The 25,294-nt window shown below is 42.8% G+C and overlaps 1 protein-coding gene across 4 annotated transcripts in view; it reads left to right on the top strand.

Annotated features, from left to right (window-relative positions):
* The window catches only part of HMG20A (high mobility group 20A), a 79,822-nt gene extending 60,231 nt beyond the window's left edge, over positions 1–19,591 (top strand). For all 4 annotated transcript variants that reach the window (XM_033920862.1, XM_033920861.1, XM_033920863.1 and 1 more), the window contains exons 9-10: positions 14,868–15,013; positions 18,424–19,591. In XM_033920862.1, the coding sequence (XP_033776753.1) occupies positions 14,868–15,004 (137 nt within the window). In that variant the 3' untranslated portion in view covers positions 15,005–15,013; positions 18,424–19,591. The remainder of the gene's footprint in view (positions 1–14,867; positions 15,014–18,423) is intronic.
* The last annotated feature ends 5,703 nt before the right edge of the window (positions 19,592–25,294 follow it).

Genomic DNA, 25,294 nt, shown 5'->3' with positions numbered 1-25,294 from the left:
TGACCGCCTCTTCTTGCACTAAGTCGGGCCTTATCCAATCAGGAGCTGCTTTGACACGCAGCTCCTGATTGGTAAGGCCCGACTTAGTGCAGGAAGAGGCGGTCGGAGCATTCAGCGAGTGATTTCCTGCACTCGACGGCGCTCTGGTTGCTCTCTCCAGTCTCCCCCATGAAAAACCGTATTCGCGGGGGTTCCTAGAACAGAACCCCTGTGAATATTGGAAGAGTACTGTACTGCTATTTCTATGAACAGGTCTCAACGGTTTACCTTTAAAAATTTCTATTTTGTTTGGGTTTATTAATATTTTTTTTTGTTTCAGGGGCAATTTTGTCAATAGTATGCACTATTCTTCAGTTGATAAATAGTACACTGGAATTTTGGGAGGGTTCTTGTTATTTTGAGTTAAAAATGACATGAAACAGTATAGTACCATTGTTTGCCTTGTAGATCTCCAGCTTCCCGGAGTAGCTGCTTGTTTCAAGGGAGTGTATAAACTTTATTTTCTGGTTGAAATTTAGGAGTTCAGTCATCCTTGGTCATTAGTTCTATTAAATTAGTGATTTAGATCATATTAAATATTTTGAATTTTACCATTAAATAACTTCATTGAAGAAACCATTTATTTCATTCTGTATTTGTTGCTCATATATTCCTTTGTTGATTATGCTTTTCACCCCATAGCTCATTTGGGATATGTGTATAATTGCATGATAAAATAAATTATTCCTTTCATTTGTAGGTAGACTCCTATCTGCAATTTTGCAAGCACTACTGTGTATATGTTTATTAAAACTCTTGCTATGCCACTTAAACTACAAACAAGAACAAAGTGGTTTACAAAATTAATATAGTAATAAAAGAATTTCATTAAAATAGGAAAGATCATTCAGAAATATCAGTAAAGTTCACATGCAAACAATACACAAGAATTCAGACCGTCAAGTCTAAAGGGAAGGCTAATCTAAAGTAATGCGATTTTAAACTATTTTTAAACCTTACTTAAGGATTCTTCTTTCCTTAATTCTAACGGCAAGCTATTCCATAGAACCTGTACTAGAAAGAAAAAAGCACAATTTCTAGTAGATGCCAAATGTGCTTTATTTGATTTTTCACTGTGATAAAGCAGACTAGGGGCTAGATTCACTAAGGCCACGGATCGGATCGGATCCGATCCATGGCCAGGGGGGCTGATTCATAAAGCACCCTCATGCAAATGAGGGTGTTTGGAATCACACCCCCAACCGACCACCCGGATCACTCTCCAGCGATCCCGACGCATGCGCAGACCATCCGTGCCCGGCAGAGAAAGAAAACTTTTTGTTTGTTTGTTTTTTAATTTTCGCGAGCCCGTGGTTTAAACCCACGGGTTAAAATGACAGGCTCGCACTGTGGGGAAGGCAAGGAGAGTTAGGGCAGAAGCAGGGCAGTGCTCGGGGCAGACAGAGAGCTGGAAAGTTGTGGGGAGAGAGCAGGAGAGTTGGGGCAGAAGCAGAGCAGCAATCGGGGTTGACAGAGAACTGGAAAGTTGGGGGGAGAGAGCAGGAGAATTGGGGAAGAAGCAGAGCAGCGATCAGGGCAGACAGAGAGCTGGAAAGTCTTGGAGGGGGGGGAGAGCCAGGGCAGAAGCAGAGCAGCAATTGGGGCAGACAGAGAGCTGGAAAGTCGGGGGGGAGAGAGCAGGAGAGTAGGGGTAGAAGCAGAGTGGCGATCGGGGCAGACAGAGGGCTGGAAAGTCAGGGCAGAGAGCAGGAGATGCAGTTGGAAAGACGTGAGTGACTGGTCCCTAGCAGTCACTTGTTTTGAGATCGGCCAGCCAAGTCGGTGTACTTCATTTTGGGTGGGGAATTGCTGCCTGCCTATATTTGCATGCGTGGATCGGATCGGAGGATGATCGGAACAAAGGTTAGTGAATCGGGTTGGAGGAAAATCGGGTCGCAGAGGGGTCGCTAAGTGGTTGGGACTTGATCGGTGGGCTTAGTGAATCTAGCCCTAGGTTGGACCATTCAAAAGTGACTAATTGGTATTTGCTGTACCACCTATCAGTGTTGCCACTACAAAGCAGTGTAATTTGATAGGATAAGAGAAACATTAAAGATGGTTCAAAGAGAGAGAAATTTATGGTCGGCATGCAGTCATCTCCAAGCCCCCCCACTTTAGTTGCTCTTACAATAGTCACTGACTTTCAGAGCTATTGGACAATTGCTACCCGAGATGTAACTGATTATGCTTGTATGCCAGAACATTTGAATAAATATTTATTTTTTAAAAGCCATGTAAAGGACAGCAGGTTCACTATGCTGCAAGGTTGCGCTTGCTGCCATCAGATCATTATTTCAGAGCTTTCTGGGAAAGACTGTGGGCTCCTGACATGATGTTCAACAGTGCTTAACTGGATTGTGCCACTGACTGTCATGTGTGATTGCCACGGTTCTATCCAGTTAGTGCCAGGTTGGTCTGGGAGCAGCCATACACATAGATGAACTTATCCTGGTGCCGTAATAATAATAATAATAATTTATTTTTGTATACCACTATACCAAAAAAGGTACAAAGCGGTTCACAACAAAAAATGAATACATACAGTGTGAATAAAATAACGTAAAATTAAACAGTCAAATAATTACTATAAATGTAAAATACATCAGTTGGGAAGCCTAAAAAAGTAAAATTGGAACACAATTAAGATGAAAACCTGTCAAACAGACGTGTCTTAAGTAATTTTCTAAAATCAGAGTAGGAATCATTAATTTTCTAAGCCACGTATTCAATTTAGCGACCTGGAATGAAAACATTCTGTCAAAGAATTTCTTATATTGACAGGATTTTATAGAGGGATACTTGAAAAAATTTATCCTACATGGATAAATTTGGATTTTGGTGGAATGATTCAAGGAAAAATGATAGGTAAGGTAGTCTGGTAGCATACCAAAAACTGCTTTATACAGATACAGGAGAACTTAAACAGGACTCTGGACTCTACTGGCAAATAATGAAGTTTTTGGTAGAAAGGAGTAATGTGCTTCCATTTTTTTAATCCAAAAATAAGATGAACAGCAGTATTCTGGATCAGTCTTAATTTTTTGAGTTGAGGATTTTTTTTTTAGTACCAAGGGACGTGATGCTTATCGCATGTCAATCTTAAGTTAAGCACTGCTTATAAAATTGTGCCTAATGTGGATTTAAGTGCCGGTAGGCATCCTAACCTTAGGTCTGTCCTATTTATGCCAGGGTTTTCTTGGCCTAAATACCGGCACCCAAGTCCAAAACAGGCACCTACTATGCTAAACACATCCACAGTCCGCCCCTAAACAATGCCTACTTTCTGGCAGGCGCCTTGGACTACCATCCAATTAATTTTAATGTTTACCAATTATGAGGTGCTAATTACTCATAGGCACCAATTAAGTTTTAAAATAATTAAGTTAGGCACCTAGATCGGCTAAGCTCGCCGATTTAGATGCCTAATTGTAGACATCTTTTATAGAATCTGGGCCTCAGCGCTGGGTAACTATCTGAGCAAAGATGGTGGGATGCCTGGAATGCGCTCCCCGAGAGAGGTGGCGACGAGGAAAATGGTGACGGAGTTCAAAAAAGCGTGGGATGAACACAGAGGATCTAGAATCAGGAAATAGTAGTAAATATTGAAGAACTAAGGCCAATACTGGGCAGACTTGCACGGTCTGTGTCTGTATATGACCGTTTGGTGGAGGATGGGCTGGGGAGGGCTTCAATGGCTGGGAGGGTATAGATGGACTGGAGTGAGTTTTGACAGAGATCTCAGTAGTTGGAACCTAAGCACAGTACCGGGCAGAGCTTTGGATTCTTGCCCAGAAATTGCTAAGAAGAAGAAGAAAAAATTAAATTGAATCAGGTTGGGCAGACTGGATGGACCATTCGGGTCTTTATCTGCCGTCATCTACTATATTACAAGTAGGACTACATAAATGGCAGTACTAACAACTGTATTAGTAATAAGTGCACTCTACTTAAATCTCACGAAAGGATATGTTCAAAACTCCTCAAATCATAAACCTCAATACATATCCTATATTAATCCTCATTATTTTCTTAGAACCATTGGAGGTGAGATTCACCAAGAACTCTTCACCAGTCCGATTTTGCAATTTACATCAATTATTTCTCATTCATTTTGCAACTTTATATTATGAAATAATGTCATTTACTGATGCTTAGAAGCAAAAAAAAAAAACAACCCATTCACTTATCTTAATTGCGTCGGGGAAGGGGGGTGTATCCAAGCTGACACAACTGGGTGTATTTAAGCCTATCGACAGGACATCTATCTGAGTGCCAGCTCTGAATATCAGCAGTAGCCAGATACGGCTTAACACTGTGTATCTGAGTCTAAATCAGCCTGCACTACCAATTATTTAAGAAAAAAAATGCTGACCTCTGTGGGCTTAATATTGACCCTTGAAGTTTTTCTGTACAGTTGTGAGATTTCCCATATGGTGACAGTTCTACAGCTTCTCTCATTTAACTTCTGCACATTTTCCAGCAGATTCCAGTTTTCTTTCTGACATTTGTGCTTTCCTTGCAGGTCTCGGTCAGAAATTTGTTTATTTTATCCTTTTTGTGCCATAGATTGGCAGCTCTTTTCTGGTTTTATTTTTTTTTTTTTTTCATGTTTTGCCTCACTCACCTACTTTGACCTATTCAACAGGAAGCGGGGCACTTGACAGGCTTTTAATCATGCCACATAAAACTGTATATTTTTATTTCACTTCATATTTTTTATCAACATATCAGAGAAGCAAGCCTACAGATTCTAGTTCTGTTCCAAGTGCACATAGAAGTTTTCCATCACAAAGTATGCTGTGTTTGTCTTGGAAAGACGACGATACAAATGGCTCCAGTATGTCGTCCAGAGAGATTTGGTCCCATAATAGAGAGCTGCACGGGAACGGGGATGACGGGAATCCCGCGGGACCCGCGGGGATCCCGCGGGTTCCCCCTTTGGGTCATGGGGATCCCATGGGGACGCCCCTTAGGGTCGCGGGGATCCTGTGGGGACGCCCCCTAGGGTCGCAGGGATCCCGTGGGGACGCCTCCGAGGGTCGCGGGGTTCCTGCGGGGTTGAATCGCAGTGCACTCGAGCCGCGAGGGTAGTCTCCTCCTCCTTACCTGCCCTGTCGCAGCACACAGCCGAACGGAAGTCTTCCCGATGTCAGCGCTGACGTCGGAGGGAGGGCTTAAGCAAAGCCCTTCCTTCCTCCGACGTCAGCGCTGACATCAGGAAGACTTCCGGTCGGCTGTGTGCGGCAGGGCAGGTAGAGAGAAGGCAATGGCGTATGAAAGAGGGGGGAGGAGGCGGTCCGCCCCGGAGAATGTGCACAGCCGGTCAGATCCCCCGATCGACCGACAACAGGCCCGGCCGACAAATCTCCCTGCCCTGTAGCCGCGAATCTAAATTACCTCTTACAGCAGCTTCACTACTCCAGATGCTGTAAGAAGGTAATTTAGATTCGCGGCTACAGGACAGGGAGATTTGTCCGACCGGGCTTGTTCTGTTGTCGGTCGGGTGCGAAAGCGCCACAAAGGGAGGGAGGAAAGGTGGAGTGGAGAAGAAAAGACGCTTAAGGGGGGAGAAGGCCGCTGAAAGTACTGGGGAAGACAAAGGGGTGGAGAAGAACGCTGAAAGGACATGGGGTAAACAGGAGGAGGGGGGGAAGGATGCTGAAAGCACATGGGGAAGACAGAGGGGGGAGAAGGACCCTGAAAGCACTGGGGAAGACAAAGGGGTGGAGAATGCCACTGAAAGGACATGGGGAAAACAGGGGTGGAGAAGGCCGCTGAAAGGACATGGGGAAAACAGGGGGGGGGGGAGAAGGCCGCTGAAAGGACATGGGGAAGACAGAGGGGGGAGAAGGATGCTGAAAGGACATGGGGAAGGCAGAGGGGGGAGAAGGATGCTGCCTGACAGGACATGGGGAAGATGGTGGGGGAGAAGGACACTGAAAGGAAATGGGGAAGAGGGAATGGGGAGAAGACGCTGGCAGGGAAGAAGACAGAGGTGCCAGACTATGGGGGGAGCGGAGGGAAAAAGATGGGTGCCAGACCAATTTGGGAGGGGGGAGAATGGGAGAGGCACAGTAACAGAGCAAATGGAAGACACAGAGAGAAGAGAGGCAGTGGATGGAAAGAATTGAATGAGAACATGAAGAAAGCAGAAACCAGGCAACAAAGGTAGGAAAAAAATTATTATTATTTTTTTTTTTTTTTGCTTAAGGATAAAGTAGTATATTAGTTGTGTTGATAAAAATTTATAAACATTAGAGGCTCTGGTAGAAACCCGTTTACAAAGTATGTATTCTTCCCAATTAATATTTCCAAATTAATAAAGTCTTTTTGCTTATTTTTAAATGGGTTTCTACCAGAGCCTTTAATTCAGTAGCATAATTAAATGAAATAACTATTTCTGTAGTTTATAGGGACGGGTGGGGATGTAGGGGATTCCTCGCGGGGACGGGTGGGGACGGAGGGGATTCCTCGCGGGGACGGGTGGGGACGGAGGGATTCCTCGCTGGGACGGGTGGGAGTCCTCACTGGGACGGGTGGGACTTTGGCGGGGACGGGTGGGATTTCTGTCCCCGCGCAACTCTCTATCCCATAAGGACAAGCTGTGTGCCTATCTGTATTGGTGAACTTAAGCATATCTGAAAGATACTAGCTTTGAAAGTTCAACACATTGTCTGGAAAATTAGCCATAGTCCAGTTTAAGACTAGATCACATTCATGCACGCCTTGCTTCAGGAATAGACTCAAGAATCCAGACAGGCTTCGCTGTCTCTGCCCTAGTCTGTGTAAGGGTTTGAAAGATTTGTGGCAGAAGCCAAAGGCTGGAAGTGCTGAGTAGAGAGTTGCGCGGGGACAGAAATCCCATCCCTGCCAGGATCCTCTCCATCCCGTCAGGATCCTCTCCATCCCCGCCAGGATCCTCTCTGTACCCACCCATCCCCGCCAGGATCCTCTCTGTCCCCACCCATCCCCGCCAGGATTCTCTCCGTCCCTGCCAGGATCCTCTCCATCCCCACCCGTCCCCGTCAGGATCCTCTCCGTCCCCACCCGTCCCCGCCAGGATCCTCTCCGTCCCCACCCATCCCCGCAAGGAATTACCTCCATCCCCGCCCGTCCCCATAAAAAGCAGCAATTACTTCTGACAGGATCATCAATTCCACAGTTTCTTTTGTGTTTGCGCTGCTGTTTTCCTTGTGGAATCTCTTTGGTGGAACCCTTTTTTTGTTTTCTGTTCAGGTAATTAACTTATAAACCCCCTCTTTTACTAAGGCTGACGTGTCCATTATATTATATGGACGAACCCTGCTTCCAAAACCTTCCATCCCCGTGGGAGTCCCGTGGGCCAGAGGGGGTCCCCGTGGGAGTCCCATGGGTTAGGGGGGTTTCCCGTGGGACCCCCGCGGGATTCCCGCAATCCCCGTTCCCGTGCAGAGCTCTAGTGCGGAGCCTCAAACAAAGGTTTTGACTCGTCAACACATAGCTTTTAAGAGCTTGAATGTCAGATGTTTCGTACAGTCCAAAGCAGGCTTGAATGGAGGTAAAATTGGATTTATTCAATGCCGTTTCATCATGGGCCATTCTCATGCCTCTGGGTTGTCCATGAATTGGGCCTTTCAAATATACAGTCTCCTACAAGGCTTACTCCATTGGTACCTTCAGCATTGTTTAATGTGAAGTTGTAAATTTGAATTTTGCTCATATTAGTTCAGTACCCCACTGGTGCCAGGGTTCTTAGATTGAGGGCTCCTTTCACAAAGCCGCGTTAGCGGCTTTATCGCACACAACTTTTTAGTGCGCGCTAACCCCTGTGCTAGCCGAAAAACTACCTCCTGCTCAAAAGGAGGCGGGAGCGGCTAGCGCGGCTGGCAAATCAGCGCGAGCTATTATGCACATTAAACCGCTAATGCGGCTTCGGAAAAGGAGCCCTGAGTACCTCAACACTGATATGTTTTGTTTTGGGTTTTGTTTTGTTTTTTAAATAATGAGTACTGATTATTTCTAGCACTGACAATGATTCAACTACCTGATTTGTGTAAGCGTTATGCATTGAGGTCTGAGGTAGTATTGTAGTTTTTGGAAGCCAAGTCAATTTCTCTTCTGACCTTAATCCTTAGAAAAACTGATCCAGGATCAGCATCATTGTCTTTTTGAACTGGTGCTATATTAATACTCCTTAGCTACTCAGTACTTACTTTATTTATTTGGCTTTTGCTCATACCTCTTCAGTAGTAGCGAAAGGTGAGTTACATTCTGGTGCCCAATATAATACAAATGGATAATTGAATAAATTGAATATTGTTCCAAAGGAAATGTAGTACAAACAGCAAACAAGGAACAATAATAGTTATTAATACAGTTTTAAAAATGGCGTTTAGAATCCAAAAGTAGAGTAAAATAACTCAGCATAGGGAAAAACCCTTTTTTTAAACTTTCATAGAATCAATCATTGCACCATCTTGTTAGAATAAATGATTTTTAAATAACTTCATAGATTCATAAGTAATTCTTAAATCTCCATAATGTGAAAATAAAGTCCAAAGTTTTGTGAAAAGCTAATATAAGTAAACAGATTATAGTTTCAATGACTCTGCAGCGGTGACCCAGCGGGGTTCTGACGCGTTTCGCCGTCCTGGCTTCCTCAGAGAACCCGCTAATGCTGTGTGTGACCTTAAAAAATAAATCCTTCTTTAATAAGAAACAACAAGAAAGATACATAGTAACATTTTACAAAGAGAACTTGTTGTTTCTTATTAAAGAAGGATTTATTTTTTAAGGTCACACACAGCATTAGCGGGTTCTCTGAGGAAGCCAGGACGGCGAAACGCGTCAGAACCCCGCTGGGTCACCGCTGCAGAGACATTGAAACTATAATCTATTTACTTATATTAGCTTTTCACAAAACTTTGGACTTTGGACTTTATTTTCACATTATGGAGATTTAAGAATTACTTATGAATCTATGAAGTTATTTAAAAATCATTTATTCTAACAAGATGGTGCAATGATTGATTCTATGAAAGTTTAAAAAAAAGGGTTTTTCCCTATGCTGAGTTATTTTACTCTACTTTTGGATTCTAAACGCCATTTTTAAAACTGTATTAATAACTATTATTGTTCCTTGTTTGCTGTTTGAGTTACATTCTGGTACACTAGGTATTTCACTTTCCCTGGAGGGCTCATAGTCTAATTTTGTACCTGAGACTATGGAAAATTAAGTGACTTGCCCAAGATCAGAAGGAGCAGCAGTGAGATTTGAATTGGGCAACCCTGAATGTTGAGGCCAGTGTTCTAACCACAAGGCTACTACTCCAAAAACTCCTAATGTTCCCAAACATTTCTTTGTTCATTGTATTTCTATATTATTATTATTATTACTGTATATACTCGACTATAAACTGAAATTTTGGGGCCAAAAAAATGGTCCAAAAATGGGGGTCTCAGTTTATATTTGGGTCAGCGCTGACCTACCCCCTCCCGAACCTGTTGCAGGCCTCTGGTGGTCCAGTGGTGGTCCGGGATAGGAAGGATTTCTTCCATCTCCTATCCTGGCCGACTCTAATCTTTTCCTCCTTCCCCCACCCCCTGTGTACCTTTTAAATCCCTGGTGGTCCAGTGGTGGGCCGGGACAGCAGGCATCCCTCCAGCCTCCTGTCCTAGCCAATTCTAAGAATTTTTACCTGCCTTCCTTACCAAGTTCTCGCAGCAGCCAATCAGCTAGAGGATCTGCACAGGCGGGAGCGAAGGAAGGTCGCTCCTGCCACAGTTCACTGCTTGACCACCAAAGATTCTAAGGGTACATGGGGGAGGCAGGGAGGTAAAAATTATTAGAATCGGCTGGGACAGGAAGCGGGGGGGATCCCTGCTGTCCCGGCCCACCAGGACTTAAGGCAGGCCCAGTGGAGGCCTGCAAGGCATCAGGAGAGATGGGGGGGGACAGGGTACAAAACCTGGAAGGATAGGGAAGGGGGCTGGGTACAGAGACTGACAGAGCAGGGAGGGAGAGGAAACAGGGTACAGAGCCGGGCAAGACACTGCACTTGAATATTAACAACCCCCCCAGGTTTATATTCGAGTCAACCTTTTTCCTCATTTTGGGGGGTAAAAAAGTTACCTTGGGTTATATTCGGGTCAGTTTATATTTGAGTATATACAGTAACCGCTTTTTCATGAAGAGATTCACCCAAAACAGTTTACAGTACATTGAATAGTAGTCAGATACTCTTAAATATCTTCCCTCTGTCCCACCAAGCTTGCAATCTAACTGTGGTACTTGGGGGCAATGGACTGTTAAGTGACTTGCCCAGATTTGCAGGCTGGGATCAATCTTACAACTTCAGGGTGCTGAGGCAGCTGCTCTAACCACTAGACCACTCCTCCTGTCCATTCCCTATACAGTGGTACCTCGGAATCCAAATTCCCCAGAACTCAAACAACTTGGAATCCGAACTAAAAATTCAAGCAAATTTTGTCCCAGAATCCGAACTCTGCTTTGGAATCTGAACGCCCTGCACCGACCCCGGGAACCGGCAGTATTGCTCCCCCCCCCCCCCCGAGGCCACCGGCGCTGCTCCCTCCCTTCGAGACCGAGACTCTTGGAGAGGGTGAGATCCAGAAGGCCTTGAGCATGCGCAGATGCTCAAGGCCCAGTAGCAGCCCAGCAGAAAACCGGCGGCAGGCACTTTCTAACACCAGCGGCACACGGGTAAGGACAGGGCCGGTCGGGGGGGGGGGGGGCAATCGTGAAGGGAGGGAGCAGCGCCGGTGGCTTCGGGGGAAGCATGGGAGTTGGGGTGAGTCCGTCGGGAGTGGGGTAGTGGAATCCAGGGGGGGGGCAGCGTCTGGGAGCAGCAGGGCCAACGGTGCCTATCCGGGCTTAGTGGTGGTGGCGGCAGTTTGATTTACAGCCAGCACCCTGGAGCCAGGGCGCACCATCACCACCCTCACAACCCGCAGTGACATGAGCACCCTGCAGTACAGCCCCCACCAAGGTACCACTGTATTTGTTAATATTGTACCTTAAAATCCAATGTGTATTTACTGTCACAATTTCCGTTTGTGGGACCCAGGAACGGATTAATCCAGTTTCTATTATTTTCAATGGGAAAAATTGTCTTCGAACTCCGCTTTAGAACTCGAACAGGGTTCTGGAACAGATTAAGTTCAGATTCCAAGGAGGTCTCATTCATCAAGTTATAAGGGAGATGCTCATTTTATCCCAAGAAGTCTGTGACGGTGCCTGTTCACAGAATCTTAAAGGATTTCACACCTAGCTCTCACTAGCAGGGGTCAAGGAATTGCAAACAGGAATTCTTCCTAATTGCATCTTTCTTGTCTTTTGGCTTCACTTAGAAGTCTGGTCTGCCTAGGCCCCTAAAGTCTCACAGGACCTTCTAGCTCCACTTAATGAGACTGAAGACTGAAGGTGTTTGGTCTTTGAATTTCTGCATTTTGCAATAAATGTTTGGTTTTGCTTTTTAGTTTTAGATTAAAGCACAGTTGTAATGAAAACTAAACTTTAATACAAAAAAATGAAAGGTCATGATCTGGTTGACCTCAATAAACATGATATATAAAAAAAAAAAGATATACTAATCAGAAGAAGTAAAGTAAAAAATAATAACACGGAGCCACGATACAAACATTCAGATAGCTAGCAGATTTCAAGAAAGTAATCCCAGATGGAAGCATTCTCTGTAGGATAAAAGTTAAGTGGAGAACAGCTCGGAAGGAGCGTGAGAAAATACATTTTCAGTGAGGGAGTAGAGACCAAAGAACCAGTTACAGAATGCAGTCACTCATGGGATTAGATACAAAGGAATTCGTTTTCAAAATGTTTATCAGACTGATTTTAAATGTGCCCCCCCCAACCCAACAGTTATATGGCAGCCAACTTTAGCTGGTCAGAAAAGAAGTGATAAGAAATGGAGCAGAGTTGACCAAACAAAATACCCCTACAAAGGGATCAATGTGTTAATTTATTGCTGGGGGCTGTGTTGTTTGGAATCTCTGTTCTTGTTGCATATTTTTTAATGTTTGTCACTTTTTATCTGATTGGCTTTTTGATCGTACATCTACATTCAGTTGACAGTGAACCCCTGATGCAGGTAGACACTGAAACACGACCCATGTCGGGTCCTTTCCTTACGAATCTCAGGTACATGTTGAATTTTAATAAATAATATTCATTTGCATTGATCTCTTTGTAGGGATATTTTGTTTTGGTCATCTGTGCTTCATTCTTATGTGTTGTTTTGTGCAGAGATTTTTTTTTTCTTCTCTTTTTGTGAGTATTAATGCCAGGGGTGTTCTGGAGCTGGCGACTAAAGGCTAGATTCACTAAACTGCCCGATCCGTGGCAGGCCGACGAATTCTCAACACGTCCTCATGCAAATGGGGGCGATCGGAGGCACGCCTCCCACTGACTGCACGGATCGCTGGAGAGCAATCCTGATGCATGCGCAGACCATCTTCTTTTGCCTGTATATGGTCTGCGCATGCCCACTGCAAAGGAAGAGCTGGAAACTTTATTTTTTAATACAGAGCTGTTTGCGAGCTCAGGGCTGCACCGTGGGTTAAAACCATGGAGTCAGGACAGAGAGCAGGGCGGCAAGAGGAGAAGAATCAGGGCAGGGAGCAGGGCGACAAGAGCAGGAGAATCGGGGCAGAGAGCAGGGCGGCAAGAGCAGGAGAATCGGGGCAGAGAACAGTGGTTTTTTTTCACAAGTAACTGGTCCTCAGCAGTTGCTTGTTTTTGAATTGGCCAGCCCAGTCGGTGTGCCTGCATTTATTTAATGAATCGCGTCCTTCCTACTTTGCATGCCATTCCCCCTCATTTGCATGTGCGGATTGGAGGATGATCGGCACGGAGGTTAGTGAATCGGGTCAGAGGAAAATCGGGTTGGTACACGATCGCAAACACGATCGGTGGGCTTAGTGAATCTAGCCCTTAGGGCTGATTTCTAGCAACCCCATCCATGGAATAATCGTATTATCTCTGTTATTTGAATTTCAGTGCTGTTAAATATATTTTTTTGATACTGTTTCATGAAGTCCTGTTGTTAAGTTTCAATTTGCTGATTTCATGTTTATTTCATTTATTGTATTTATGTTTATATTTGGTCATTTTACTATTATGCTGTTGAAATTATAAGTTTTATGTTGAACTGTACCTGCTGTACACAGCCTTGGGTGAATCTCTAAATAAAGTCTAATACAGTGTATTAAAAACTGTGTGCCACCTGAGATTTCAGGTGGCCAACGTCTCTCCTCCTCTCCCCGCACCTCCCGGATCCCTCCACTGAAGCAGGTTGCAGCCAGACGGGCCTCTGTGCATGCGTGGATGTCGATGCGACGATAACCGCGCACTTCCAGGTGCCCTCCGGCTGGGGCCCTGGATTTAGTGTGCCGCTGGCTGGAAAGTTTGCGAGACCCTGGTCTAATAGATAAATAAATACCAGTAGGCCATTTTTCAAAGGGAAAAAGTAACTGATAAGTACGAAGTAATGCTTGCTGAAAATGAAACACTTTGAACTTGCTATTTGTGATGTCTGTGGGAAAACATTTACATGAGCAACTGCGGGAAGAAGGGTGCATACATGTTTGCCGTTTCACCTTCTCTTTCCCCATCCTGAAGGGCAAGTTTTATGAAAGACCATGGGTACTTTCAGCTGGACATTTTTTTAGCCAAGTCATACTACTGGAGTAAATCACTATACACTTCTCCCTCGTCATTCGCGGGGGATACGGGCAGAGCCGGACCGCGAATGGCGAAAAACCGCGATTATCCGGCTCTGACCCACCCCCACCTCCCTGCCGCCTTCCCGGCCTTACCTGGTGGTCTAGAGGGCTTTCGGGGCAGGAGCGATCTTCCTATGCTCCTGCCCCGTGCAGATCGCCATGAGGAAATGGCTGTAGGCACATAGGTTAAGTGCACAGCTCGAGACTCCATTCCTACAGTTCATGACACTTCGTCTGAAACAAACACCAATTTTAGTGCATTTGCACAGCTGTTATTGACGCTTATTGTAGGTCAAAGCGGTTTACATACCATAATTCAGAAAACAATAAAATTACTCCATTTTAAAAATAGGACATGCCAAATAATAGAGAAACAATCCAGAGATTTAGTCAGGCAGAATAAAAAAAAAAAAAAAATAGAAGGAAGGAGACTGTTCTGTCCATCAGGTGGTCAGGAACTTCCTTGACTGATCAGGTGGGAATTATTGACATAGTCCTCTGACCAAGGCTACTAAAATGGTCAGTAGTCTATGTCATAAGGTGTAAAGATCTCAATACGTATACTTTAGAGAAAAGGCGGGAGAGAGGAGATATGATAGAGACGTCTAAATACCTATGTGGCATAAATATGCATGAGGCGTGTCTCAATTGAAAGGAAACTCCAAGGTGAGAGGGCATGGAATGAAGTTAAGAGGTGACAGGCTCAGGAGTAATCTAAGGAAATACTTTTTTACAGAAAGGGTGGTAGATGCATGGAATAGTCTCCTGGAAGAGACAAAGAAAGCATGCCTCAGACACATGGGCTCTCTTAAGGAGAGGAGACGATAGTGGATGCTGCGGATGGGCCAACTGGATGGGCCCATTTGGCCTTTGTCTGCTGTCATGTTGCTATGTCATAAGCCAATTTTTTTTTTTAATGTTTAAGATAGGTTTTAAAACTTGGGGAACACTCTTTCTGACCAAATATAGGCCAGGATGGCATGTTTAATTTCTGTATGCCATTAACATGATTTCTTGCTGTGGGTGTGAGCAACTCTTTCTCTTTCCCTTGTGTAATTTTTTTTTTTTTGTAAATCTCTCACATCTTGCAGGTGGCAGTGAGATCCCCACAATGGAGACCATCGACTCATACATGAGCCGGCTGCACAGCATAATTTTGGCCAGTCCACATGAGCATGAGAACCTTATTGCCACAGTCCGTGAAGTTGTCAACCACCTTGATCACTAGATTAAACAGGTAAACTATCTCCTGGGAACAGAAATGTGGAATAGCAGCTAAATAAGTAAATAGTCCATAAAACTGTTTAAATAACAATTTACGTAGGAAATGGTTCAAACAATAAAATGAAAATGAGAATTGTCAGTACATTTTTTTCATGAGGGAACCCTATGCAGCATGGTGATGTGACATCACAGGTATCCAGACCAAGGGGCAGAATGTGCAGCAGGAATCACCAAAGCCAGCCCAGCCTGATCTGACTCACTCCTGTCTCCATAGTAGAGATCAAATTAAACTGTTCATCAACTTACTTCTCTAATAGTTCATCTTTGTCTACTAACATTGGTCATTCAACATAAGACATGTACATATATGACTTAAAGCGAGAAATAAAAGGAGTTCAGATTGCTGCCTGATTTCTAATCCTCTAACAAGTTTACTGATGGGCAGCTTCCTTGAATGTTTTTTTACTGAAGTAATAATTTCAACAAAGTTCACTTTTACCTAGTTACATCTGATGCTTGCAGTTAAAAGTAAAAGCAGAAACAAGATGTACTTTTACTTAAGTATTAAAATGTACATGTACCATATTTTTCGCACTATAAGACGCACCTGACCATAAGACGCACCTAGGTTTAGTGGAGGAAAACAAGAAAAAAAATATTCTGAACCAAATGGTAGTACCTTTGCTTAATCTTTGTAAACCGCATAGAACTTCACGGTATTGCGGTATATAAGCTGTTATTATTATTATTATTACTAATATATTTAATAAAATATAGCAGAATAATATTTCAACAACGGTATTATGACCATCATTACTGTCATTAACAAATGAAGAGAGACTTTAAGGTTCAAGCACTCTTCTAGTTTCCTGTACCCTGTTGCACCTCTGCTGGTCTAGTGGTAGGCCAGGACAGAAGGGATTCGTCCCAGCTGACTAACAATTTTTTACCTTCCCGCGTACCTTTTTTTCACATTTCTAAATCCAGCGGTGTATCAGCAGGAGTGAGCTTTCTGTGCTCGTGTCCCGCACTGAGCCCCTTCCTCGCTGGACAGCTGCCTCAGATCCAGCAGCGCAGAAGGCAGAAGTGAACATCATTAATGCCTATAATAACATCAATATTTAAAACATCAAAATTTAAAATGAATATGTTAGTAAAAAGAATCAATACTTGAAATGAATGTAATAAAATCATGTAAAAAGAAATTAAATTAAAGCAAGGCATGGAAATGTATCTTAAAAAAAGCACTAGATATTTGAAGACTACAAACATGAGATGAGATCTGTGTTGCTCAAAAAAATTTGATACTGTTACAAAAGCAAATAAAAGTACTGTTATAAATCATCATCATTGTCTTATCCTAATTGCAGCTCGCTTCCTCTCTCCTAATTGCTCTATAATTTACCCCTACAGATATACTGTACAGTACATCCCTCTCTGCTTGGACCAGAGATTTTTGACTTAAGTAATCCCAAGGCCTTAATTGGCTTCTAACTCATCCCTACACTGAAATGTCTCCTTAAAATTCAGGAACTTTAAAATATAGGGGTCCTTTTATTATGGCGCGCAAACCGATTTAGCACACACTACAGTAGCTTCCACTAATGTCTTTCTTCCTCACATCTGATATGATAGCTAAGCTATAATCTTGTCAGGTATTTTCACCTTCACATGGCTAGGATAACTAAGCTCTCATGGTAGGAACCCCCATGATTGAAAGAAAGCAGCTGTAGCTCACCAGGTAAAAGCCCTGTGCTCATCTTCCAGAGGTCATGGGTTCAAATCCCAGCACATATTTTAATTGTGGCATTCTACCTTGCAGGTGCACCTTGATGATCTCACAATGAGGTCAGCATTGTGCATCTGCACACTTCCATTTGCAATGAAGTAGAAGCCATGCTAAGGTCTGTATCTGGGGTTTTTTTTCAGTTTTTAAGATTTTGCAAATGAAGTTATGTATGCAATCTATATTTTTTTCATGTGCTTTCAGTAATGAGCTGATTGGAGCACTGTTTAGTCAGAAAAAAAGGGTAGATTTTTAGCAAGAAATCTAAAGTTGTGTTTTTTTCATATGCTCTGCTTCAGTTAATGGATGTTTTCCTCTTAATTAGCAAATAACATTGCTATTTGTTCACAAAAATAGAAGGTTTTGCATGCAATATATCTGTTTTGATGTGCCCTGTTCATGTGGTGCCTTATTAAATGTATTTTCAGCTTAATAAAGCAAAAATTAAAACCACAGAGATCTATTTAGCAGATTGCATTAAGGATGTCCAAATTGTGCCTAAGTTCCGTCCATAGAACTCAGATCTATCTGAAGCCCAAACTATGCTAAAAAGTAGACCTGGTTTTCATTCGCCTACAATGTAGGCTTAAGATGGACACCCTAGATTGCTCAGCATTATGCAGATAAATCGAAGGATGCCCATATTGAAGCCTTGCCCAGACCATGCCCATTCCAAGCCCATGCCTACTCCGTTAGGCGTGAGTTTTCCCAATAGGCGTCCATGAAATTGTGGAGGCGCCTACAAAGTGCCAATTAGCGCTTGTTAAGATCCTTAAATTGCTAGTTAACCACTTTATTTGGATGCCTAATTCGCACCTAATGTTAGGTGTGATTTAGGCGCCCTTTATATAATATGGGCCTAAGTGTCACTGCTGAAGCCTTTAACACGGGTGAAAGCTTTAAAGAATGCTTTATTGTACCCTGTGAAAATTAAGTCTACAATTTACTAGATATCGTGGGATGAAAATTTATTAGTGCCTATAGTGGTTAAATACTTGCGTGGCCTAAATGTACAGATGGTGATTCTCTCAGTTGAAGCTCTGGAATGAGGGGCCATAGGAGGAAGGTGAAAGGGCAATAGACTCGGGAGTAACCTGAGGAAATACTTCTTCATGGAAAAGGGTAGTGAATTCGTGGAATGGCCTCCTGGTGGAAATGAAAACTATCTGAATTCAAGAAAGCATGGGACGAGTACATAGGATTTCTAAGGTAGGGGAAATAAATGACACGCCCAGGCAGACTAGATAAAGAAAAATGAAGGCAGATAAAGACCATATGGCCTGTTTCTGATGCTCTTGACACCTGTGTCCATCACTGACACCAGAGCCATTTTTGAGCCCTTGCTATGTGAAAAAAGGCACCACTGGACACTGATTGAAGTTCAGATACGATCACCTTCTGTGCAATGATGGCTCAGCAGTAATACATGAAGTGGAATGGTTGGAAAAGGTCAGGTCCTTGCTTGGCCCTGAGAAGTTGCCTGAATCAACAAATTAGTTTTTTATGTTTGCCTGTCCTTTAAGCATATCCTGCCACTAGAGAAATATGACGGGGGTGGAGGTTAATTTAAACAAATGTTTTTCCATCTGGCCAGCAGATGAAATTGACTTGAATTTTCTTTTTGACTTTGTTCTCAGGTCCCACAGCCCTTGGATGTTGGATGGAAAAGGGCATTGTTTATTTTCTGATGGGAGTGAGCTGACAAGAACAAGGAGCAGTTCCAGCAGAAGAAAACAGGAGGCATATAAGAGTCCTCGGGGCATTTCCTTAACAGCATGGCAGAGGACAGATAGTGTGACGGTGGGACAAGCCGTTTCACATGGCCCCTCAGCCACCTCGTCATTTCACTTTCCTTTTTATTTTAAATAAAACTGAATTATGCAACACGGAACTTTAAACACATCAACTGGTGTTACAATTCTCCCAACTAGATACATATTGAAGATGAACTAGCCCGTTCTCAGAGTGGAACTAACCTGTGTGTGAGAAATAGCATTCTTTAGGCTTTCTATGTTTGCATTTATACTGTAAGAAAATCTTTGTATGTGAGAAAATGGCTTTCGTTTTACTTTTGGAAACTAGGTGTTTGCAGTCGCAGATTAGTTTTCATTGTGAATATCAAATGCTACAACCCTGCAAAGTCAAAAGATGTGTAGAGCTGTCCTTTGAAAACTTACTTTCTTTGTCTTCTTGATGTGTTTTTTGAGGCTTTGCTTTTTGTAACTATGCTCTTAAATTAACTGAAGCCCTGGATCACCTGGGCTAGATTAAGGGCTCTTTTTATCAGGTGCGCTACGGGGGTTAGCGCGTCGGACATTTCATCACGCGCTAACCCCCGCGGCAACCCAAAATACTAACGCCTCGGCAATGGAGGCGTTAGCGACTAGCGCGGCAGGCGGTAATCCGCGTGTTAAACCCCCCTACCGCGCCTTGATAAAAGGACCCCTAAGTCTATTTTGAGCAACTATTTTTCTTCTGGGAATTTTAGTCCTGGTTTCTTAAGTCATTGCTTGAACTGTAGTGTGGTATAAAAGATGGCAGGCACGGTAGAGCCTGTCTTGGATCCCCAACAATCTACAGTACCTTTGCCTGTATTTGGTTATGTATTTAACACATAGATCAAATGAGACACATAATTTTTATATTATTTTCTCTGGGAGCTTTTTGCCTGAACTCTTTGTTGAGCCTGCCAATGAGAAGGTAAAAATGTCTGTTAAGTGGTACTCTTTTTCATGTTTTTAGTGTTTATACTTAGCCATTTGATGTATTTGACTTATTTTGTTGTATAAAATTATTTTTTCTTGACTCTGTTCTCATGAAGCCTTACCTCCAGGTTCTACCCAAGGATATCTAACATCCTAGATCAGAAGTGGGCAGCCTTGGTCCTCTAGGACCACAACTCAGTCAGGTTTTCAAAGGTGCAAAGAAGACAGTGTATAAGCGAGACCTCCCCACCCATCCCAGTCTGCTGTAGTCCATCCATAAATCTAAAGAAATTAGTGTCAACGTTGCAACTGTGAAAGATGGTGTACTGCTTCCATTCCATGGAAGGAAAAAAGATAGCTGGTACTGGGTGCAGAGAAATGTGTGGAGTTAGTTTTGGCACATACATAAACTAATGAATCTTTATTTGAGAAATTTCCACAGAATAATCAGATATTGAAAAATTTATAGCTGGAGCGTCTGGAAGATATTTTTATTAGTGTGCTAAGAGAGGAAGGTATGAAGAGATACCACCAAGGCCAAGAGAACTTCACAGATAGGGCAAGCAGTAGAATGTGTAAAGAATACCCCTGGCCTTAGCCAGTTCCAATAGCAGCAGTAGTCATCTCCAAGGAAGCAGAGAGGAAGTCTCATAATACATAGGTACAGAAACTTTTTTTTTTTTGTTTAATTCTTCATTTATCATTTTAAGATTTTTAACAAAATCAAACATTTTGTACAGAAAGATTGTCAGATCATACACAAAATGATAAGAAATAATTTCCATAATACTGAAAATCACTAATCATACAATCTCAAGTCCTCAATGAAATGATCCAAGAAATATTATGAGTGAACTTTAAGGAAATCAATTAATAAATTCTATACAAGAAAAAGGTATCTAATGACTGGATTAAGGAGCTTATTCTATTAATCAAGTCCATTTGTTGTTACTATTATGTTGTTCCTTCTTTTTCCAAACGTTTAATGCGTCAAGAAAGCTGTAAGTTGAGCCGGTTCAAAAAACACATATTTATTATCTCGATACCTTATTATACATTTACATGGGAAACGTAAAAAGAAAATACCACCCAGCTGTGTAACTCCTGCTTTCATCAGAAGAAATTGACACCTACGGTTCTGAGTTTCTCTACTGACATCTGGAAACATTTGAATTTTCAAACCCAGAAATTCTTTATTCTTGTTCTTAAAAAACATTTTTAATATCCAGTCCTTATCTGGCAACAACGCCACAGATAGTAAAAGAGTTGCTGGTATACAGAAACATTTTTAAGTGCTTCAGGATCCGCTGTATGTTGAAAGGCCATTAGTAGAGGAAAGTTATTCGGTCATTTTTCCAACAGTAGCATGCAGCATCATTTGCAGTAACAATACCCTATACCGCTAAGTTCAAGGGAAGGCCTTTTGTAGCAAACTCTTTGGAACGTGTGGTTTGGAGACAATTACATGGAAAACCATGTACCATTGGATTTCATATGGGTTACAAAGTTGAATCGTTGACATCTATGTTTGATGCAATATTGAGTAGCTTGGAATAAAAAGGTTGATAACAACATATCTGCTGATTTTGATGAATATAACCTTGATGTTTGATTGTGTGTATACTATCAACTTGTTTAGCTATATAATAGAGTGGGAAAGACTTGCTTTAGAATGGCTTTGCCCTTAGTTAATGGAGCTTGTACAACAAATAAGGGTAGAGAAAACCAAAGAAACCCTAATTTCTGCTGAATATCTTAAAAAGTCACTAACTGAGCAGCACTTGCCAATAAAGTGTGGGAAGAAATTCCACTGCAACGCTAACCCTAAAATACTATCATCATAATAATAATAATAGTGAAGTAAGTCCTCAGTGTGAGGTTGAAATCTTGAGGCGGCCAAAAGTTCAAAAAGAACCACAGCCACCACACTTAAGCTTCCTGGTCTTTTTCCAGAGTGAAATAAAATCACGGCTTAGCCCCCCCCCCCCCCCCCCCCCCCACACACACACCATCATAGGAACATACGATGAATAAATGTAGTGAAAAAACTTATATAGTGCAAATTACTCTTAGTATAATTCACAAAATAATAATGAAAATCCTGCCCCACACCTCCAGCAGAGAAAAATTAAGTAAACAAGCTGAAAAAGTAAAAAAACAGCAGTATTTATTTAGCTTAATGAGTCAGATAATCCCATTCTTCAGGAACTGATAATAAAAAAGCTTATAAAACGCTCCTTTAGGGTTCAACCAGGCTTGGTTTCAGGGACAAAAGCCCCTTCCTCAGGAACCAAACATAAGGCGGACTGATGACACGTTGCCTAGCAATCAAAAACTTGACTGCATTGCTGTAGATTTAAACTATCCTTCCCCTCTATGCGGGAAGATTAGGGAAATCTCTCTTCTTCAGAGTCACAGGGGCTTTGGAACAACCTTTCTGCCCCCACTAAGGAATCTGGGCTCCTTCCAACTATTCCGAAAGCATCTAAAAACTAGGCTATTCACAAAAATGTAAGGCTCTCTTTCCCCCCTATACTCAACCTCCAACCCCATTATGCTATTCCTTCCTTATATTAAGCTTTTGTAAACCGTGCCGAGCTCTATAATTATGGAGAGGATGCGGTATATAAACTTAAGGTTTAGTTTAGTTAGTTTAGTTTAGATTATGCTAACGCATAGTAAAGCAAACAAGACTTGGGAGGTAATTGTCAAGTTGTAAGTCCTGTCTTTTGAGGGTATCGTTCATTTTAATGACTCACTTTATTTCTATGTTGGTTTGCTCCAAAACGGATATAAAAACAAGGTGTCGGGTCAAAAGCGCGCCGGGACAAAGGTGCGCGCAGACAATTGAGCGCAGCGCAGAGGCGCGCGCCACAGAAAATTACTGTTTTTACGGCTCCAAAGGGGGGGGCGTGGGGGGGACCCCCCACTTTACTTAATAGAGATCGCGCCACATTGTGGGAGCGTTGTAGGGGGCGTGGGGGGTTGTAACCCCCCACATTTTACTGAAAACTTCACTTTTTCCCTGTTTTTAGGGAAAAAGTGAAGTTTACAGTAAAATGTGGAGGGTTACAACCCCCCAAACCCCCCCCCCAACGCCGGCGCGATCTCTATTAAGTAAACTGGGGGGGGCTCCCCAACAAAACCCCCCGTCGGAGCCCCTAAAAACTGTAATTTTCTTCGGTGCGCGCCTCCATCTTGTGCTCAGTTGTCAGTGCGCGCCTTTGTCTTTCGCGGGGTTGTCTATGAACCAAAAACAACAACAAAAAGTTCACTAGGGAAGGAAGAGACTTAGGTTCCCGACTCTTTTCAGTACAATTCTTTACATTGAACTGGAGCAGATCTGGTACTGAAGTAAGTTGAGGAACTGTCAAAGAGAGGGAAGGACCTGATATTGCAGAATACCAAGGAGATAACCCACACTTCTAGACAAGCTGTCATTGCAACGTCTACAAAGCCAGACTGCTGCTGATTTGGAAAGGAAATGTATCTTATTATTATTAGATTAAATATAGCTCACACTTTTTCAGTAATAGCTCAGATCTGAGTTACAACTAGGTACAGTAGGAATTTCCCTTCCCTGGAGGCTTACAGACTAAGGGTTCCATGTACAAAGCCCATTCAATTTCTAAGGGCTGCGTTGCATTTCCCAAGCAGGTACTCGCTACTGCGGCTTTGTAAAAGGAGCCCTCATTTTATACCTGAGGTAACAGAGGGTTAAGTGACTTACCCAAGATCACAAGGAGCAACACTTGAATTTGAACTTGTTCAGCCTGGATGTCAGGCCTACACTCTACTACTGTGCTACACCACAATAACAGAGAGCTTCTCAACCCAGTCCTTGGGGTCCACCCAGCTAATCAGGTTTTTAGGATATCCACAATGAATCTGCATGCAATAGATTTGCGTACCGAGAGGGCCGTGCCTGCAAAATCCATCTCAACAACTGGGTTGAGAGCTACTGCAACACACCGGCCATTGTGTTGCCTCAAATATTAGACCTGTTTCTGGGTATATTTGGCCTCTGATTCAAAAAAATGGCACCAGTTTTCTCCTATCAGCTCTAGTTTTTGAGATACAGAACATGTGCCATATACTCTGCTCACCCATTAAAAAAATCAGGATATTTTAATATAGTGTTTAAATTAATACCTTTTAAGCATGAAGGAAACATTAAAAATGAAAAGAAAAGTGTACAAAATGAAAATCTGCTTATTTCATACCAAAAGCACAAGTTTATGATACAAACTTTCCAGTTATTCGACACACAAGAAGCTCCTTTTGTAAGACTTCCGAGAGTGGGAACTGCCAGGCCAATCCAACATAAGATTCCAACAATAGTCTGTCATCATGTATTTATCCCATTTTCCTTGATATTTGGCTTCCATTATTTTTATGTTTTTTGGTGAAATCTTTCACCTTGTTCTTTGCTTAAGTCACCAAGGTTCTCTGGAAAGCAATCTAAGTTCTTCTTCACCCAGAGAGTGGTAGAAAGCTGGAACACCCTTCCAGAGGCTGTTATAGGGGGAAACACCCTCCAAGGATTCAAGACAAAGTTAGACAAGTTTCTGTTGAACAAGAACGTGCGCTGGTAGGGCTAGTCTCAGGGTGCTGGTCTTAGACCAGAGGGCCGCCGCGTGAGCGGATTGCTGAGCATGATGGACCACTGGTCTGACCCAGCAGCGGCAACTCTTATGTTCTTAAGTGACTGTGCAGATAAAGGACTTTAACACTCATGTTACAGCCAAGCCTATTGAAATGAAAGAGCATATACTACTACTACTACTACTAATAATAATTATTATTATTATTTCTATAGCGCTACCAGACGCACACAGCGCTGTACAGAGTCAAATAGTAAGATTCTCGACTAATTTTGTCTAATTGTCTGCCTTCTGGTTGCCAAGAAAGTTTTTCACAAAGAACAAATGAAGACCAGGTACATGATTTGATTTCATTCATTGATGCTATGAAATGTGCGTCATTTATAAGTTGTCTGATCTGTGGACCATCAAAAAATTCCTGCCTTCTGTTTTTCATGATAAGTCCAGGTAACATATGCGTTAGGGGGCTCATAATCAAAACTTAAACATGTCTAAAAACCTGCCCAAGTCGGCACTTGGTCATCCTAAAAGACAGGTCGTCCAAGTGTTGATAATCAAAACAGCTTTTTGGATGTATCCATGAACTTTTTAGGCCTCTGAATCCCACTGTGCACCCAGAGCTGAAAGGGGCATTTCTGAAGGAGTGTTTAGGGCTAGACTTAGTCATCCTGCAGGGATAATCAAATGTTTGACAAGGCTTCCTTGGTGAAACTTATACATTGTGAGTTAGATGATGTAAAAGCAGGTATAAGTGCCAGAAAGGTATCCAAAGTGACCAGATAAAGACACACATTCTTGTGTTCGCTGACCCCATCGCACCCCCATAAAGTTCAGAACAAAAACATACATACCTGCCTCTGGAACATCAGGAAAGCCTAGTAGATCTGCACAGAGGTGGCTTAAGTAGTCTGGGGGGTGGGCTAGTGAGCCATAGAGAGGAGGACCTAGCCCATAAGCCTCTGTAACCACTACACTAATGGTGGAAAATGTGAGTCCCCCCACCCCCAAACCCTATTGCACTGCCATATAGGTGGCACCTGCAGCCATAAGGGCTATTGGGGTTGTAGACAGGTGGGTATAGTGGGTTTTGGGGACTCATCATAACTTATAAGGGAGTTCTGGTGAGATGTTTACATGGCACCCTTTTTTGTGAAGTTCACAGCAGTGCCCTGTAAGGTGCCCTTCTGCTCTGTTGCCAT

Source organism: Geotrypetes seraphini, chromosome 14 (assembly GCF_902459505.1).
Source record: "Geotrypetes seraphini chromosome 14, aGeoSer1.1, whole genome shotgun sequence".
Taxonomy (NCBI): Eukaryota; Metazoa; Chordata; class Amphibia; order Gymnophiona; family Dermophiidae; genus Geotrypetes; species Geotrypetes seraphini.
This window is presented reverse-complemented; position numbering and strand designations above follow the sequence as displayed.